The sequence below is a fragment of the Gigantopelta aegis genome, chromosome 4, assembly GCF_016097555.1.
Source record: "Gigantopelta aegis isolate Gae_Host chromosome 4, Gae_host_genome, whole genome shotgun sequence".
Classification (NCBI taxonomy): domain Eukaryota; kingdom Metazoa; phylum Mollusca; class Gastropoda; order Neomphalida; family Peltospiridae; genus Gigantopelta; species Gigantopelta aegis.
The window spans coordinates 32,082,395-32,101,988 of record NC_054702.1 but is presented as its reverse complement, the minus strand read 5'-3'; the positions used below and the strand labels follow the sequence as shown (position 1 = coordinate 32,101,988).

The 19,594-nt window shown below is 37.8% G+C and overlaps 1 protein-coding gene across 1 annotated transcript; it reads left to right on the top strand.

Annotated features, from left to right (window-relative positions):
• Positions 1 to 589: 589 nt before the first annotated feature.
• LOC121370391 (probable insulin-like peptide 7) lies at positions 590 to 19,154 on the top strand. The gene is made up of 4 exons (XM_041495581.1): positions 590 to 747; positions 10,552 to 10,654; positions 12,756 to 12,892; positions 18,892 to 19,154. Exons 1-4 carry the CDS (start codon positions 735 to 737, stop codon positions 19,110 to 19,112), a joined length of 474 nt encoding a protein of 157 aa, XP_041351515.1. The 5' UTR covers positions 590 to 734; the 3' UTR covers positions 19,113 to 19,154.
• The last annotated feature ends 440 nt before the right edge of the window (positions 19,155 to 19,594 follow it).

Below are 19,594 nucleotides of genomic sequence, written 5' to 3'. Positions count from 1 at the left end.
ATATCCACCATCCTACAGACAGGATAGCACATACCGCGCCTTTTGATATACCAGTCATGGTGCACCGATTGCGAAAAAAAAATAGCCCAATGAGTCGACTGACGGGGATTGATTCCAGACCGATCGCTACGTGCCGCTCCTGGTAAGCCAATAATTTAGTCGAATTGAATGAGTCTTATTTACACGTCGTGCTAGCATATAAACCTACACTTTCAATATTTTGAGTTATTTACTCAAACATTATGTGTGGAATCGAGTGATTTGTGATGGATATTTTATATATTTCGAGCAAATCACTATCTACGCTGAATGACAACATATTACAATTTGATATTCTTAAGTTAATTTTTCAATTAATTTCGATTAATTTGTAGTTCAGTTAGGTGGCGTGGGTTTGCTTGTTGTTGTTGTTTTTTTTGTTTTTTTGTTTTTTTAAACAAATACATTGTATAAATATATACATGTATAAACAGAAAAATATGTCACTTTTAACGTTGTCATTAAATCAACTATCATTATTTTTTGGTCAATATGGAGATGCCATTCAAACGCAATGTGCTGTCAGTCACACTTGTATTTTGCAGTAATCTAAATTTTATATGAATACATACAATTATAAATATTTCACTTGCCAAGCGGATCACAGAATATAGACTGGTGCAGGTTAGGAAGCAAAGTGAACAGCGTATCTAGCATTGGTCGTTGTTTCAGGAGAATTTCTTCAACTGAATAAAATGGCTACAAAAGGTATTTATTTTTATTCTTCAGTTTTCATTCTTATATAGTATACTACATATATACCTATAATATCACGACCTCACACAAACACTGGACAAGAAACTTGATTACTATTAATTTCATTCCATGTTTACGTTAAACGTAGAAGGAAATATTTGGGTAAACCCAACTTTTGCATAATTCTATTTAACGATTTAACAATTTAATTGTTTTACTCACCCCATAGAAACGTTACAAAATAAATTCATGAAGTTTCTGTTGTCAGTTAAGAAGTCAACGCCTGTGAATATGTTATATGGAGAACTGGGGCGTTACCCAGTCTCCCTTAATGTCAAATTAAGAATTATCACTTTTTAGTTTGAAGTAATAACTGGAAAACACACAGTTATCATTCTTGATATACTGAACAACATTGAAAACGCACCACCAGTTGATGATAACAAATGTGAATGGGTCAAATATTAGCATTAAAAGTATCAATGAAAAAGTACCGTACTACCTTATAGACCATGCATGACGACGAATAACTTACAAAAATTATTGCCTGAACACTCCATGAAACACAACGCCAAAACACAACATATTGCATACATAGCATGAAACGTGAATTGAATGTGCAAATCATGCTGATTAGGGCTATAAATGATGGTCTCTGAAAAGTCACTTTCATTTATGAAGTAGTCTTTGAGGGAACGTTAAACAAGTGATGGCAAAGTTGACAGCTGAGGAACGTGAACGTGCCTTAGGCATGCTTTAAGTCGGCATTTCGAGTAGTCATCGCACAGCGGTTTGGATGCCACCATTCAACAATCACTAGACTCCACAGGATATATCAGCAGACAGGAACCACCAGGGACCGTCCACGTCCAGGCCAACGACGTGTTACGACACCACGACAAGATCGCCATATTGTTCGCCTCCATATTCGTAATCGAATTCTGCCAGCTGCCAGGACTGCACAAACTGTTCAAGGTCGACGAGGATCAGCGCAGATACTGTGCGCCGCCGTCTTCGCTCTGCTAGGCTGCGTGCTCAACGACCACATATTGGACCTATCTTGACTAATCTACATCGAAATGAGCGCCGACGTTTGGCAGGAAGGTATCGTCATTGGATATTACAACGTTGGCATGGTGTGCTATTCTCTGACGAATCCCGTTTCCATTTAAAGAATTCTGATGGTCGGTTGCAGGTGTGGCGTAGGCGTGGAGAACATTACCACAATGTCTGCCTTGTCCAGACGGATCGATGGGGTGGAGGGAGTGTCATGGTGTGGGGCGGGATCAGTTATCATCAATGAATAGCACTCCCATCTTTGCCGTGGCATAATGAATGCCATTTACTACCAGGATAACGTCTTGCAAAATCACATCATTCCCGTCTTTCATCAGCATCGGAATATGCACACATTTCAGCAAGACAACGCCCGAGCGCACACAGCACGTGTTACAACACCGTATCTAGCGAACAGTAATATCCCTTCGCTTGAATGACCAGCACTGTCCCCTGATTTATCGCCAATAGAACATCTTTGGGATTACCTTGGTCAACGCATCTCACGTCGTCCACAAATGAATAACCTTAGAGAAGTGGAAAACGCACTACAGCAGGAGTGGAATGCTATCCCCAAGAACACTATTTGCAGACTTATCGGGTCGATGAGGAGACGTTACATGACTTGTGTTGCTCAAGATGGTGGACATACGCACTACTGACTTTTTATTGTGACCCCACGTGTCTTTCATACGTAGATGAATTAAAACAAATCAATGATTGTGCATCCTTTTTTGTTTGTTGTCATTATCAATCATCCATCTATTGCTGTTCACAATAAAAACATTTATTGGTCAGGTATTCTTTACAAAATCCAAACATTTCTTGGTGCGTTTTCAATGCTGTTCAGTATATATGAATTATTGTTGAATGATTATAATAATGGAATATGTGATCATAAATGGTTAAAGTTTATCAAATCTGTCTTGGATGACGGTGGATATAGTAATGTATGGACTGCACAATATAACCAAAAGAAAGAAATGTTTTATTTAACGACGCACTCAACACATTTTATTTACGGTTATATGGCGTCAGATATATGGTTAAGGACCACACAGAGTTTGAGAGGAAACCCGCTGTCACCACTACATGGGCTACTCTTTCCGATTAGCAGCAAGGGATCTTTTATTTGCGCTTCCCACAGGCAGGATAGCACAAACCATGGCCTTTGTTGAACCAGTTATAGATCACTGATCGGTGCAAATGGTTTACACCTACCCACTGAGCCTTGCGGAGCACTCACTCAAAGTTTGGAGTCGGTATCTGGATTAAAAATTCCATGCTTCGACTGGGATCCGAACCCAGTACCTACCAGCCTGTAGACCGATGGCCTAACCACGACGCCACCGAGGCCGGTGCACAGTGTAACCAGCTACCAGATATAAATCTATTAAAACAACGAATTGTTTTAAGATTACAGGATCAGTTCTTACAAACATGGCACAATGACATTGTTAACTCATCTAAAGCATTTTGTTGCAGACTGTTTAAATCAAATATTGTGTTCGAGACATATTTAACCAATTTAGAGAAAAAATATTGTAGTTACCATTATTACATTTTCGACTCTCGAATCATTATCTTCCTACTGAAAAAGGCAGATGGAAAAAACTTTAACAAATAGAATATCCTTTATATGTACAAATAACGAAATTGTTGATGAATTTCATTATATAACGAGTTGTCCTTTTTTTAAAGATGAAAGAAAAAGACTTGCTTGTCACATTTGGTCTAGACTGGCCCAGATGTTTACAAATTTAGAATGCTATTTGACAGTAAAAATCCCTGGTATTCTCAGAAAGCTAGCAGTTTTCTGTAAACAAATTATGCATATTCTTAAGTCACATGGCTGAAATCTATGTTTTTACAATTTCATTTTATTTGTATATGCAATGTATGTCCTCAAATGCAAGTATGAACCCATAGATATACACTTTTTTTTTTTTTTTTAAATTTTAAAAATATATATACCTTTGTATATCTGATGTGCATTATTATGATGAATGTGCCATCTTGCCATTTATTTATTTATTTAATTATATTTTTTTAATGTACCTCATATGCCGTTGAATTACAGCCAGAGTGTAAATAAAGTTCAGTTCAGAGTCAAATGGTGCGTTTGGCAAAATAGTGGATGATTCCATGAATCTCTATATCACATGCCTCGTCCATAGGATCATTTTGATATAATCCTGAAGTTTTGTTGCAATTTCTTCTCATACTGAATTTTATTGTAAATTTAATTTTACCTATTTGTGATATTTGTATTTTTTGCACAGTGTTTTTTTTTACACACTGTGTTTTAATTTAACCGTTAAATTTTTAGACACCCAATAGCCGATGTATTTTTCGTAATGGGGTGTCGTTAAACATTCATTCATTCATCTATTCATTCATTCGTCTACAGGAGGGCAGCCACTCCATTACTGAAGATTTCATCGCTCTTGCATCGCCAGAAAGAGGACTGTCACTTCTACTAAATTAAAGCTAGTACCGGACAGAGCTCATTAGAATAAGTACAGCTGTGATGACACGCACTCATGAATCACTGGCATAACAATAATTATATTAGATGTTCACGAAAGGTGAGCATATCCTGCTCCACCGCTGGCACCCGTCATTGGTACTGCCACTACAGCTGTCAAGTCTGTCACTTCATCTAAAACGATGACAATAATAATAATAATAATAATAATAATAAGTGTGCAAGAGTTTCACCGAAGAGATGAAAACGTATGCATACATGTAAGTTCAAAATATGGCTATAATCATTTTGGTCAGTGATTGCATCGTATTTAGTAGATTATATATGGCCGCCTACAGATGTCTACCCATAAAGCTTTTGAATGCCCTCAGTAGTTCATGGACACAACAATTCTAGGGAAAGGATATCTCTCTAAGAAGTAATTAAGAAAGTGCATTTTATAACAGAAATCTCAAAAACAACGAACCGTGGAAGAAAAATATGGTGGTTCATCGTTTTCAGTACCGTTACGTAGATTTTCGGTAGATTTTCAGCAGTATTGCATAACATGTTGTATTATAGACTAATTATACATAAGCTAAAAGTGAAAAACTTGCAGATAGATAAATATTCTGAAATATTATGGTGAATACAGATAAGCGATACCAGTTAACATAAATCGAAAAATAGTGCGTCACGAGAAAAAACAACCTATGTAATATATTCAAAAAATTTAAAATGTACATATATTAAGTTAAATACTGACGATAACAGACACTATCTATGATATATTGAAGCATGGCGTGTCATGGGGGTGGGGTGGGGGGGGGGGGGGGAGGACTATAATGTATATTTTAAATGTACATATATTAAGGTAAATACTGACGATAACAGACACTATCTATGATATATTGAAGCATGGCGTGTCACGGGTGGGGGACTGTAATGTATATTTAAAATATTTAAAATCTAATGTACTATTCGTATAAATTATATTATTGTACCATACCAATGTTTTATTTCTGGTGCACTGTGATCTGAGGAACATTGAAAGGTCACAAAGAAGGGATGATAAAGTTTATATTATTGTACCATACCAATGCTATTTCTAGTGCACTGTCATGTCATGACAGGAAAGGTGAGGGGCGGGGAGAGGAGGGACCGCCTGCACTGGCAGGTGCAAGGGAGCACCAGCAGCCCGATCAAATCGGCAGCAGGCGGGTGGGGGTGGTGGTGGTGCTATGGAATTTGAATGGAGCAGTTAAATGCCAAAGAGAAAAGGGTGCGCAATTTTGATTGAGGGAATTTGGCGCAATTTTGAACGGTCGGTCGAAAGGTAAATGGCCGAGCTAATATAGGTTTTGATATTAGTGAATCGAGAGTAGCTCGTTAATTTTAGACCTTTACGATGCTGTGGTGTCTCCCTATCTACATGTAGTTTGAACAGGGATATAAATTGTAGTTTATATTATTGTACCACACAGTTGTCTTATTTCTAGTGTACTATTAACACAGATTATATCATTGTACCACACCAGTGTCTTTTTTCTAATGTACTATTCATATAGATTATATTATTGTACCATACCAATGTTTTATTTCTGGTGCACTGTGATCCGAGGAACATTGAAAGATCACAAAGGAGGGATGATAAAGTTTATATTATTGTACCATACCAGTGTTATTTCTAGTGCACTGTTGATATAATTTATATTTATTGAACCATACCAGTGCTTTATCTCTAGCGCACTGTTGATATAGCTTATTTCATTGTACCATACCAGTATCTTATTTCTGTTGCACTATTAATATAGTTTATATTGTTGAACCATACTAGTGTCGTATTGTTTGTGTATTATTCATATAGTTTATATTATTGTACCATACCAGTATCTTATTTCTGTTGCACTATTAATATATCTTATTTATGTTGCACTATTAATATAGTTTATATTGTTGAATCATACTAGTGTCATATTGTTTGTGTATTATTCATATAGTTGATATTATTGTACCATACCAGTATCTTATTTCTGTTGCACTTTTAATATAGTTTATATTGTTGAACCATACTAGTGTCGTATTGTTTGTGTATTATTCATATAGTTTATATTATTGTACCATACCAGTGCTTATTTCTGTTGCACTATTAATATAGTTTATATTGTTGAACCATACTAGTGTCGTATTGTTTGTGTATTATTCATATAGTTTATATTATTGTACCATACCAGTATCTTATTTCTGTTGCACTATTAATATAGTTTATATTGTTGAACCATACTAGTGTCGTATTGTTTGTGTATTATTCATATAGTTTATATTATTGTACCATACCAGTATCTTATTTCTGTTGCACTTTTAATATAGTTTATATTGTTGAACCATACTAGTGTCGTATTGTTTGTGTATTATTCATATAGTTTATATTATTGTACCATACCAGTGCTTATTTCTGTTGCACTATTAATATAGTTTATATTGTTGAACCATACTAATGTCGTATTGTTTGTGTACTATTCATATAGTTTATATTATTGTACCATACCAGTGCTTATTTCTGTTGCATTGTTGATATAGAGAATACTCCATGAGTGGTCGTTAGATACCATTTATCGAATTGTTTTAAAATACTAGTATATCTAACGAGCGAAAGCGAGTTGGATACGTTTTTAAGCAACGAGTGTATTATTCGGACACGAATGTATTATTCTATTTCTTACATATCCTAAAAAATCAGGTTTTAAGCAAAGTTTAACATCTTTTTCGACTAAAAGTTATTTACAGCTCTTTCGCTTGTAGCTAACTTACGCATCACAGACAAATAATTGTCAGGTTGACTATACATCACAGTGTATATCGACTTCGATCGTGCTGATTTTTCATTGGTGACCTGGTCATCACCTAGGAGCAGCCAGTCGTATGTCTTGAAACTGTTAACAAACGTACATGTGTTAACAAGTATGTGTTATCAAAAATAACGAATGATGTTCTCACCAACGGGTGTGTAAGAAAAAGTATATATACATGTACTCTTCAAAAAAAATAGGGGAAGTCTAGTAAGAATTTACAATTGCCAAAATTGTAAAGTATATTAGCTGTGGGGAATGGTTATATAATAAGAGTGAATTAATTGAGCAAACATTAGAACCGATCTTGAAGGACGATTGGGGTCAGAAGTGAAATTTGAAAGTTGACGTTTTTTATCAGTAAATCGCAAATTCAAACAATAAAAATGACTAAAAAACCCAAAACAATAACAACTGTATGATCAACAGAATGAAAAAGATTGACAGAAATAATGTTCCACAGTGATTAATCGACCTTTCTGAAAATTGTCAAAATCAAGAATGACACCCCACGCACGTGTACGGGGCAACTGCGTGATGCATGTGCAAATTATGGAATGTGTTTCGGTGTGTTGATAAACAGACCTGAACGTTCTTTACTAGGATGTCTGTGGTCAAAACGTATGTTCGGTCTAATAGTTGATATTAACATTAATATTTCAGGTCCCTACTTTTTTTGAAGAGTAATGCTATGTACTATTTCAGTGTTATTTTTATTGCACTGTTGATGTAATTTATATTATTGTACCATACCAGTGTTATTTCTAGTGCACTGTTGATATAATTTATATGATTGACAAATACCGGTGTCTTATATCTAGTGCACTGTTGATATAATTAATATTATTGTACCATACCAGAGTCTTAAAGGGACATTCCTGAGTTTGTTGCAACTTTTAAGATGTTATCGACTAACATAGACTTTTTAACGATTGCAATTACATATCAAATACATTTTTATTCATAAAATATTAGTGGCTGTATATTAAACGTGTTTTGATCGTTCTATTATTTGTACTTAGTTAAATTTCATTTTATTTCCTAAAATATAATGTTTTTCGTACGTACGAAATTATTTCAAGACAAAATCCAGTTTGGGTTCCTTGCAAATATTAAGACGAACAGAAAGACATTGAATATACAGACATTGATATTCTAGACAAGAAAATATATTTAATATGTAAATTTAATCACAGAAATATTTTATTAGTCAAAAACATCTTACAATGCAGCAAACTCAGGAATTTCTTTTTAAGAATTTGATAACTTTGCAAATTAGATGTAAATTAATCGAGGTCGCGGCACTAGGTCAGTTATGGAGTATCATCCTAGTGTTACCCTAGTACGTTTGCTTAAATGTTAATAAACTTTGTGCCATAACCTCGATTAATTTACATGTAATTTGCAAAGTGATCAAATTCTTAAAGTGTGCGATCTAAAAAATATCACATACTTTGCACTGAAAATGTAGGATGTATACATGGGCGGATCCAAGGGGGGGGGGGGGGGACCAGGGGGACGCGTCCCCCCCCAAAATTGTTCAAGTGCCCTCAAAATGTCCAAGTGCCCTTTTTGTTTGTAGAATTTTTTTTTTTTTAAGTAAACAATAATTATATTGTAGATAAATGAAATCAAGATTTTCGTGTACATGCGCAAGCTTGCAGATATGTGTCTGTGTTATTGAGTCTCAATGGGGCCCTATTGAGGTTCTAACGCGAGTGACGCCAATTTACTTCATTATTGCTAGTATATTATGACGTAGAACTGTAGGAATTCATATTAATTGTAATATCAAAACTTGTAGTAAGGTGCCCTTTTGACGAGTCAATGTGCCCTTCTTTTTTGGTCCCCCCCTAAAAATATTTCCTGGATCCGCCCATGGTATATATGTAAATTAATCGAGGTCACGGCACTAGTTTTATTGCCATTTAAGCAAACGTACTAGGGTGACACTCCATAATAATGCATTCATAGTCATCAAATAAAAAACATTTCAATAGCAATTTTACACTGAAAGCTGTCCAGCGTTCAGAAAACAAAAAAACGTTATGCACAAGTTTATTTTGATGTAAGACATCCAAAATGACGTCATTCAAGCTTGACGTCATTTCCATTCAAAAAGACACCGCACCAAATATTCTTACGTCATTTGAATATCTAGTAATGGCGGACTGCAATTAAAGTTGCATGTGCACGTTGTATTAAGCTTGAGATTATATGATACAGAGATTATTACCCTCGTGTGTTTCGGTATCGTCAATATCATATATTAGGAATACAAATAATGTATTATGCTCGTCAGAGGCTCGCATAATACAATTTGTGTTCTTAATATATGGTATTGACGATACCGAAAAACACTCTAGTACTAACCTATATATATTTCCCATCAAAACCCGACAGCCATGGGACCAAGGGAAAAGTCCGGTTTTGAGGGGTATCGGGTTTACAGAGGTTTCGGTATTGAGGTAAACCGTTTGTTGGTTGGTGTTCTCTACTGATATAGTAACTAATAAAATTGCCAAAAAAAAACCCAGGTACAATTTCGAATTTTCGAATTATTTTAAGTTTATCATCAAGCGATAATTCAATATGGCGGCGTTTCGCTAGACGTTCCGACATGTCTAAAGTAAATACTAAAATGAAACTCTATTGACAAAATTTTCATCAAACCAAGCCCAATAATTTTACTCTTGGTTACTCTTTATTTTGTTAAATAAAGTTTGCAAAGATAAAAAACAACAACAACAAAAACAAAAAGAAAGAAAAAGGATTCAAACAATTGGAAAAATTAATTAAATTCTGAGTTACTTTGCCGTTCATTGCGGTAATTGTGAGACGTACATGGTGGCTATGAAAAAGAGCTCAATCAAATTCGTAAGTGCTCCGAATAAAGGAAGTACACGTGTTTCCTCCAGTTATTTAAACATCAAAGGTTTCAAAGCTGTTAATTAATCCCTTAATTGGTATTTGTCAACTGCACAACAGTGACATTGGAGCATGCGCACATGTAATTAGCTCTGCGTACCCATTCACGTCATCGGCTGAGTGGGTATTCAAAGTATAAGAAATGCAGTAATGATTGACGTCGGTGTGACCGTCCGGTTTTCTGAGGTAAAATTTGCATTAAACGAACACAAAGGGACTGGATAATTTCGTTCGGTGCAGTTTAGAGAGGCTTCCGGTTTAGAGGTAAATTTTAGTGTTAAAAGATACGCAAATCAGGGGACCGTGTAAAACGTCCGGTTTTGAGGGAATTTCGGTTAACTGGGAGTCCGGTTTTGAGGGGTTTCACTATATATATATATATATATATATATATATATATAAAATATTTGTTGTCAAATATATACGTTAAAAAAATGCATAATCGAGAGAAATGTGTTCACCGCATGACAGATCTGTCATTATCATAGGAATATGAATATTTCATTTTCGTTTCAGATGTCAACTTCTCGAGTGTTTGCCAACGTTTCGCCTACCTGGGATTTGTCTGGATGGCTGTCTGTTGTGCAGTAATTTCTCCGAGAAAAATGCCTAGATCAGGGTTTTGTTTCATTTAGTTTCTTATAAAATTATTATATATGTAAAAAAAAATAATAACCCCAACAAAACAAACAAACAAAACAAACAAACCAAAAACCTGATTTAGTCAGGGGACCAGAGCCAATAAAAATGGAAAAAAAAAGAGTGTCCGGAAAGATGTACTTTTGTATAATTTTACTTTCTGAACCGGGAACTTGTCTAGTTTATAAAAAGTAACGATACTGACGTCAACGCTTTTGCCTTTGGATGCTACAGATCAAATTGTGACCCCACCCTCAAGTGCATGTGAGTGAAATTTGAGTCCTAACGTTTAAATCAGTAACTGGAGTTAATATACGTTTTGACATACAATAAATAGAAGCACCATTACTTTTGGTACCAAAATGTTCTATAAAAGTAGCTAAACAAAATATCAAAAGAACTAATAAATTAATTTGGTGTAAAAATGTCATTTTGGGATAACAAGAGCGATTTTCAAAAATATATAAATCTACAAGGCTGATTTGAATACAGTTTGTTTTATGTTGCTGTATATCATGCCCTGTAAAATATATTACAAGGATTTTATATTTATGTAAATCTGCATTGCTTTAAATTTTAAAGAAAATTTTGAAATAACGTGTTTTAGCATAATACTCAACTAGCTGAACTACCGCATGCATGTACTTTTATATGCCATCAGTGTAACTTTGGATATTAGCTCACTGTGCTCCACTACTGAAACAAAAATTGGTCTTGCATTGTGGATCACGAAAGTCCGCCATACTGAATTCAAGATGGCGACGGAAAAATATAGATAAAATGAATATAATGAATAATAAAACCATCACATAACTTGTTATATTTCATAATTCTTCGCGTTCCACCCCAATGTTGATAGCTATAACATTAGAAAACTGTTAACGGTTGCACTATACTAATTAGAATGTCATAGGCTACAATGTTAACGTAAGTGGATAATATATTGTATGTAATATATGACCCATAAATATGAATACTATATTAACTCAATAAATATTTCATTTTCTATATAACAGGATGTTGTTACAACACCCGTATTTTAGCACACAGTTGTATTACTTAACTGTACCATGGTACATCATACGTGTGTCAAGCATAAGGGTACTTCTCACGGTGGTACTGGATGAAATACAATTACATACATTTACTGCCGAGACGAAAAACAATGTTTGACAACAATAACTGTCTCCAATGGCAAAACTTGACCTAGTATTAACCAGTGGCTGATCCAGAAAATCCATTGGGGGGGGGGGGGGGCAGTGACATGAGGTGTAATGTCAAGGGAACTTTGGGGGGGGGGGGATTTGGAGGTGGATCGTAAAAAAAAATGAAAATTAATATATATATATATATATATAAATTATAACAATAGCCCCTGCCCCCTCCCCCCTCTGTTAACTGTTATTTAAAGTTACGTAAATCTCTAATTTTGACTCGGCCTGAAGTTATCCGGCTATAGTTATGCTATAGTGCTACCTATAGATTGGGGGGAGGGGGGATTTAGCTGAGGAAACCCGCTTCATTTTTTTCAAATACAGAAAGGAATCTTTTATATGCACTTTCCCACATACAAGAAAACACATACCTCGGCCTTTGTCTAGTTGTGATGCACCGGTTGGAACTAGAAAACCCCCCACAATCAGATGAATGGATCCACCGAGGTGGTTCGATCCTGCGACGCAAGCACCTCAAGCGATCACTCAACCCACTGAGCTAAATCCCGGCCCTTGCCGAACAATGACGACGAATCCAGCGTATAGGCCTACTTTTGACGATCCCCGTTGATTGCGAACACACGTTTTTTTTTTTTTTTTTAAAGTGCATCTGAGCTTGTATTTTATATTTGTACATGACGTTATAATATGTAGCACTATACTATACTATACTATACTACACTATACTATATATATACTATACTATACTACACTACACTACACTACACTACACTACACTACACTACACTACACTACACTACACTACATATACTATACTATACTATACTATACTATACTATACTATACTATACTATACTATATATACTACACTATACTATACTAATATATAACTGTAACTTTTAACAGATTCAAAGAGCTGGTCGGCACTGAAGTATTCAACGTGTGGCACACTGACTGTCCCAGAGGACGCAGCCGTCAATTGATACTGAACCGCTGGCATCTAGCTTGCGAACTAGATCCATACAGTCAAATACACCGTGCAGGTATGACTATATCAAATAAAATCCCATAGGCGACCATGTTAACGTTTGTGTTTAAAAACACTATATGCAATATATCAACCAAACTATGACCCATAAATATCAGTGCTACAACCCCTACCTCAAAATATTAACTGATGAAAATGGTACCTTTCATGGCTCATTTTCGGTATAACCAATTGTTTTTACAACACCCCTAGATACGCCAAAAATTTGAGTACTTTTAAAATTTCAAATTTGAGGTACCCTATACATGTTCCAAGTACAAGGCTACTTAACACAGTGGTAATAGATGAAATAAAATTGCATACATTTTTAGCCAAGATGAAACTAATATATTGTTTACAACCAACATACTCACATTTATACTGAGTCAAATTAAAAACTTCACAGTTTAAAATTTGAATAAAGTCAATGAGTGTTGAAAGCAGGTATTTTTCAGGAATAAATATTGTAATGGCAATGTCGGCACTCCATTTGAAACCCTCCACAACCCACGTGACCCGATCCATAATACTAGTACGTGCAATCTGATTAAAATTAGCTCTACTGGTCTACCAGTAGATCTAACAGCATTGCATGGACTCCCATCTCCAGGTGACATTTCATCTATAAATAAAAATTTAAATATCGACCAATCACACTTCGCCTTTTATAGTGTTATTCGGGAGCATACAAATTCTAAAAATATATGAAGTTCAGTAATAATCATATGTTATATGATTTAATTTTTGAAATCGTTGAATTAGGTCCAAAATATTACGGCGACTTCAACTTCTACTGCCAATAACTCGTTCAGTAATAAACTCTGGATTGTATACTAGTATAAACATATTTTATGGCTATACAATCACGGTTTTTTTTTTTCGTCTTGAAACGAATTTTATATAAAATGTTATATATTGAAATTAGTTTCCGACATACTTCGAAATCCAATGGTTAAGTAACGTTTTAACGCTGGCTTTTAATAAAACGGCGATAGCGAGCCAGTTCGCTCATTTCTCATTTCTACCCGAAAATAGTTGTTATATTTTTCTGACTGATTTTTCCACCGTCAGTTTTCATGTTTTTAAATCGTTTAAATTTCATTCCTAATGGAAAAGCTTGAGGATTCCTGAGATACTTGCCGAGCTATCAGTGTAAATATTTTGGCGAACGATGGTGAAGTGTGTGCAAGAGTCAGGTGAACTATAATTATTTCAGTTTGCATGTCAGTCTGAAAGAAAGAACAAACTAATTGTAAACTGAAATAAACAAAATAAAACATTATGTACAGATTAAAATGCCCGTTACACAAACAATTAACTCCGAGTGCCAACGTGCAGCAGTATTGTCCTGTAGTGCACAGGTAAAGTTTGTATGATTACACCCCTTCTCTGTAATGGTCTAGTCCGGCTCGGTCACAGACAGTCGGATAACTAGTCTATATTTAGACGGATGCGCGTCATAAATGATTTTTTAATCTAAAAATAGACTGCCACGCCAGCAAACTTCTTCGAATGTGTGATTGGTTATATAAGTGAGTCAAATTAAAAACTTCACAATCGTTTCATCTTGGCTAATTAGCAAATATGACAGAAGAACGTGTTAAACAAGGTATTTTAGTTTTATTGTATGACGTCCAAAGAAAGAATAGGAATAAATGTCGAGTTAAAAATCTGTTCGATGCACCTACGGCATTCGTCAAAACCACAAACAGTCAAAATGGTAATTCACAAGCAGGGTCGTCTGATCAAATCATAGGTTCAGTAGCGCGTATGCCCTCCATGTATACCCACAACTGCAAGGCAACGCCTCCTCATCAACTGCCTCATGTGTGTAAAGACTGCATTTGGGATACGACGCCATTGTTCCACTAATGAGTCACCAAGTTCCTGCAAAGTCTGTGTAGGGTTCCCGAGAGTGCGCAGGCAACTTCCCAGCACATCCCAGATGTTCTCGATAGGATTCAGGTCGGGCGACCTTGAAGGCCAATCCCTGATATTGATGCCCGCGTTCCTCAGATAATTCCTTGTCAAGATGGCCGTGTAGGGTCTGGCGTTGTCATGCTGAAAGATCAGGCCTGGACCATGAGCAGTCATGAAGCGCACAAGTTCCTGGGCCAGCACCTGGTCGCGGTATGCAGCAACGTTGAGGTTGCCACGGATGACACGGATTAATTTGAGAACAGCCATTTCCACAGAAAGCACCCTAAACCATTACACTTCCGCCTCTGAATCTGTCAACTTCACTGACACATGACGTTCACCACGTCGTCTCCAAACCCTCTGCCTGCCATCCGTAAATCTTGATTCATTGCTAAGCAAGACTCTATTCCATTCCCTCCGAGTCCATCGCAAGTGGCGTTGTGCCCACAGTTGACGTTAACGTCGATGAAATTGGGTCAAAATGGTTCCAACATATGGGCGCCGTGTGTGGAGGTGAGCGGTTCGCAGCCGATTTCGACACCCGACGTCTGAAAAGTTCATTACTGGTTGCTTTAGCTATCATGAAACGGTTGCGGAGGTGATATAACACAATATGACGGTCATCTGCCTGTAACGTCACACGTGGTCTACCCGGTCGGGGGTGATCAGCTGTGGTGCCCGTTTGTTGTACTCGTGTCCACAGATCATAAACTGCCCGTCGACTGCAACCCAAAGCCCTTGAAACGTCAGCTACTGACATTCCCGCGTGCAACATGCCGACGGCACGATCATGCAGCACATGTGTGAGTCGTGTCATCGAAACAGGGCATAACAAATATTGTTTTAATGTGTATTTTCGTTGTGTCAGTCTACTGTGAGCAAGTATCGATGAAAACACAAGTGCTATTGTAGTCGCGTGACCAGTGGCACGTACAAAACCACCTTTGCCTCAATGGTGCTGTGCACGTGTTACAATCCAATTAAAATTAGCTCCACTGGTTAATTACTATTACCTGTGGATTTAATAGCACCCCGTTGGAGCTCATGTCCAGTTGACCTTTCATTCGACTGATCAAAACCTTACTTTAAAAAATTGAAAACATTCGGGATTATGCCGAGGGAATACTGGCAGGTGCAAGGGAGCACCAGCAGCCCGATCAAATCGGTAGCAGGCGGGTGACCTCGACCAGAGGCGGTCAGGCCCTTTATAAGGGCCCTATGGGCAACCTAGGGAGACACCACAGCATCGTAAAGGTCTAAAATTAACGAGCTACTCTCGATTCACTAATATCAAAACCTATATTAGCTCGGTCATTTATCTTTCGACCGACCGTTCAAAATTGCGCCAAATTCCCTCAATCAAAATTGCGCACCCTTTTCTCTTTGGCATTTAACTGCTCCATTCAAATTCCATAGCACCACCACCACCCCCACCCGCCTGCTACCGATTTGATCGGGCTGCTGGTGCTCCCTTGCACCTGCCAGTGCAGGCGGTCCCTCCTCTCCCCTCCCCCCACCTTTCCTGTCATAGACGGAGGAGCCGGCAAAGGCTGGCACTTATGCCCACGACAGGCGTGCGCTACAACAGCTTGTTCTGAATGTGCACGTAAAACCCTATGACATGACATGACATTGCTGCCATTGTTAAGATGTTGTCGACTAGTGCTCGGTTCGGACTACCAACTGTCACGATGGAGTTGACATGTGCGTGTTTCGTTGTCCTACTCTATACGAAAGGGCGGAACGTAGCCCAGTGGTAAAACGCTTGACTGATGCGCAGTCGGTCTAGGATTGATCTCCGTGGTTGGGCCCATTGGTCTATTTCTTGTTTCAGCCAATGCACCATGACTGGTATATCAAAGACTGTGGTATGTGCTATCCTGTTTGTGGGATGGTGCATATAAAAGCTCCATTGCTATAAATGGGAAAATGTAGCAGGTTTCCTCTCTAAGACTATATGTCAAAATTGCCAGATGTTTGACATCCAATAGCCGTGGGGCGCACATTAAATCAATACTTTTCTACGTCAATAAAACAAAATTTAACTTTTACTCTGTATAAATAAAGATAAAATATGACTTGTGTTCCTGTGATGCCCTGAATTGTAATAAATTACTTCAGTTGTAATACCCAACTTTAATTGTAATAAAATCTGCCCCGATTTATAATACTGACTTGATTTGCAATACAAATTGTCCTGATTTGTAATACTGACTTGCATTGTAATAAAAATGGTCCTGATTTGTAATACTGACTTGCATTGTAATAAAAATTATCCTGATTTGTAATACTGATTATTCAAATCAATATTTTTACCTTTCTCTATATAGAGTAGGATTTGGGTGGGTGGGTGGGGGTGGGGGTCTGCGGCCCTATACTAACGAGTCGAGGTCCTTATCAATTGGTCCGGGGCGGGACGTAGCGTTCGCTTGATCGCTAGGATCGATCCCCATCGGTGGACCCATTGGGCTATTTCTCGTTCCAGACAGTGCTCCACAACTGATGTAACAAGGCTATCCTGTCTGTGGGATGGTACATATAAAAGATCCCTTGCTGCTAATTGAAAAGAGTAGCCCATGAAGTGGCGACAGCGGGTTTCCTCGGGAGCGTCGTTAAATAAAACATTTCCTTCTTTTATCAATTGGTCCATTCCGCGAGTTCATAGTGTGCTCCACAGCTTGTGAATCAAAAGTTGTGATATATGTTAATATAATAGACCTGTTTGCTGATTATCTAAATACGAAGCCTAAGTGTGTGTAATGGGTGTGTAACCAACAGCTTCAAATTAAATATGGTTGTGTGTTATTACAATTCGAGACGGCTCTGGTTATTACAGTTCAGGGCACTTACCGGCCTTGGTGGCGCAGTGGTTAAGCCACCGGACAACAGGCTGGAAGGTACCGGGTTCGCAGCCTGGTACCTGCTCAAACCCAGAATGAATTCTTAAGGGCTCAATGGGTAAGGCCACTACCCCCTCTTTTTTCTCACTAACCACTAACCAACTAACAACTGATAACTGAGGTGTGTGTGTGTGTGTGTGTGTGTGTGTATGTGAGCCCAGGACAGCATGCTTGAACAGTAATTGGATACAAGCACAAAAATAAGTTAAAATGGAATCAGGGCACTTTTTAAGGGATTACAATTTGGGTAATTTATTACAACTCGGGGTACAAAAGCAGACACACCCCTTCAGCCGAGGCTGTGATCCCTTTACTAGAGACCCTACCTCCCCTCCAAACCAGATATCGTTGCTAAGGGCCTGCAGCAACAACATAACATAAATAAATAAATAAATAACAGCATACATATATACGCACATGCGCGCGCTCACACACACACACACACGCACACACACGCACACACACGCACACACGCAAACTATTGCTCTTCTCTGCAGTGATGTTCATAGGAATCAGTCGGACAAAGTAAAGTAAAGTTTGTTTTATTTAACGATGCCACTAGAGCAAATTGATTTTTATCTTATCATCAGCTATTGGACGTTTTTTTAGAGGAAACCCGCTGTCGCCACATAGGCTACTCTTTTACGACAGGCAACAAGGGATCTTTATTTGCGCTTCCCACAGGCAGGATAGCACACACCATGGCCTTTGTTGAACCAGTTATGGATCACTGGTCGGTGCAAGTGGTTTACACCTACCCATTGAGCTTTGCGGTGCACTCAGGATTTGGAGTCGGTATCTGGATTAAAAATCCTATGCCTCGACTGGGATTCGAACCCAGTACCTACCAGCCTGTAGACCGATAGTCTAACCATGACGCCACCAAAGCCGGTCCAGGCGGACAAGTTCTAGGCCCTAATCTAGCAGGCGAAATGAACGTTTTCTTCGCCGCCACTCGGCTCATGTCGACGAGTTATTAGCAGTAGAAGTCCAAGTCGCCGTAATATTTCGGACCTAATTCAACGATTTCACAAATTAAATCATATAACAGACGCCAAAAGCCCGACTTCTTTAGTGCCATAGTAATCTTGTCCGACAACCTTAATTTACAAGTGATGTTCAAAATGAGTCATCAGTTTTAAAAACGGAAATTGTCTTAACGTCTTTTTCTTCTTCTTCTTCTTTTTCTTCTCAGATTTAAAGGAGCGAAAGCGGACACCTTTTCTTGAGAAGCATTATTCAAAATTGTTTCTGAATAAACGGGAAGAGTTTACCTGGTGTCACGGAGGAAGCATTATGGAAGAGTGTTGTTACAAGAAATGCTCCTGGGAGGAGCTTGGGGAATACTGCGAAGGCAACAAGCCACGACTAATACATGTCGGATTCAATAACTGTGAGAACGATGTTCACTGGTAGTTTAATTAAAATCCTATTTCGGGAACATTTTGAGTACTGAAACACAAATTGTTTTGTTGTACAATACCAAATAAAAGCCCACATGCGATCAATCTAATTAAAATTAGCTCCACAATTACATGTGGTCGGCGTGTTGTGGACTCCATATAGAGATGAAAGTTGGCTTATGCCCTTTCGACGATTTGCCCTCCCTCCCTCCCCCAAACACACTCCAGATATTATTCCCGGAGGGGGGGAGAGGGGGGGGGCCTGTATCCCCCACTCGAAGACAAACATGTATTCTTTTTTTTGTGTATTCTTTTCTTGTCCAACTCCATATAGATATAAAAGCTGGCTTGTGCCCCTTCGACAATGTGCCCTCCCTCCCCCAAACACACTCCAGATATTATTCCGGAGGGTGGGGGGTGGGCTGTGTCCCCCACTCGAAGACAAACATATATTCTTTTTTTGTCCAACTCCATATAAAGATAAAAGCTGGCTTG

Excerpts from the sequence above, each read along its gene's own strand:
- LOC121370391 (XM_041495581.1), top strand. Across the intron at positions 10,655-12,755 it reads AGAAAAATGCCTAGATCAGG|ATTCAAAGAGCTGGTCGGCA; the intron begins GTTTTGTTTCAT and ends AACTTTTAACAG. Across the intron at positions 12,893-18,891 it reads CAGTCAAATACACCGTGCAG|ATTTAAAGGAGCGAAAGCGG; the intron begins GTATGACTATAT and ends TTTTCTTCTCAG.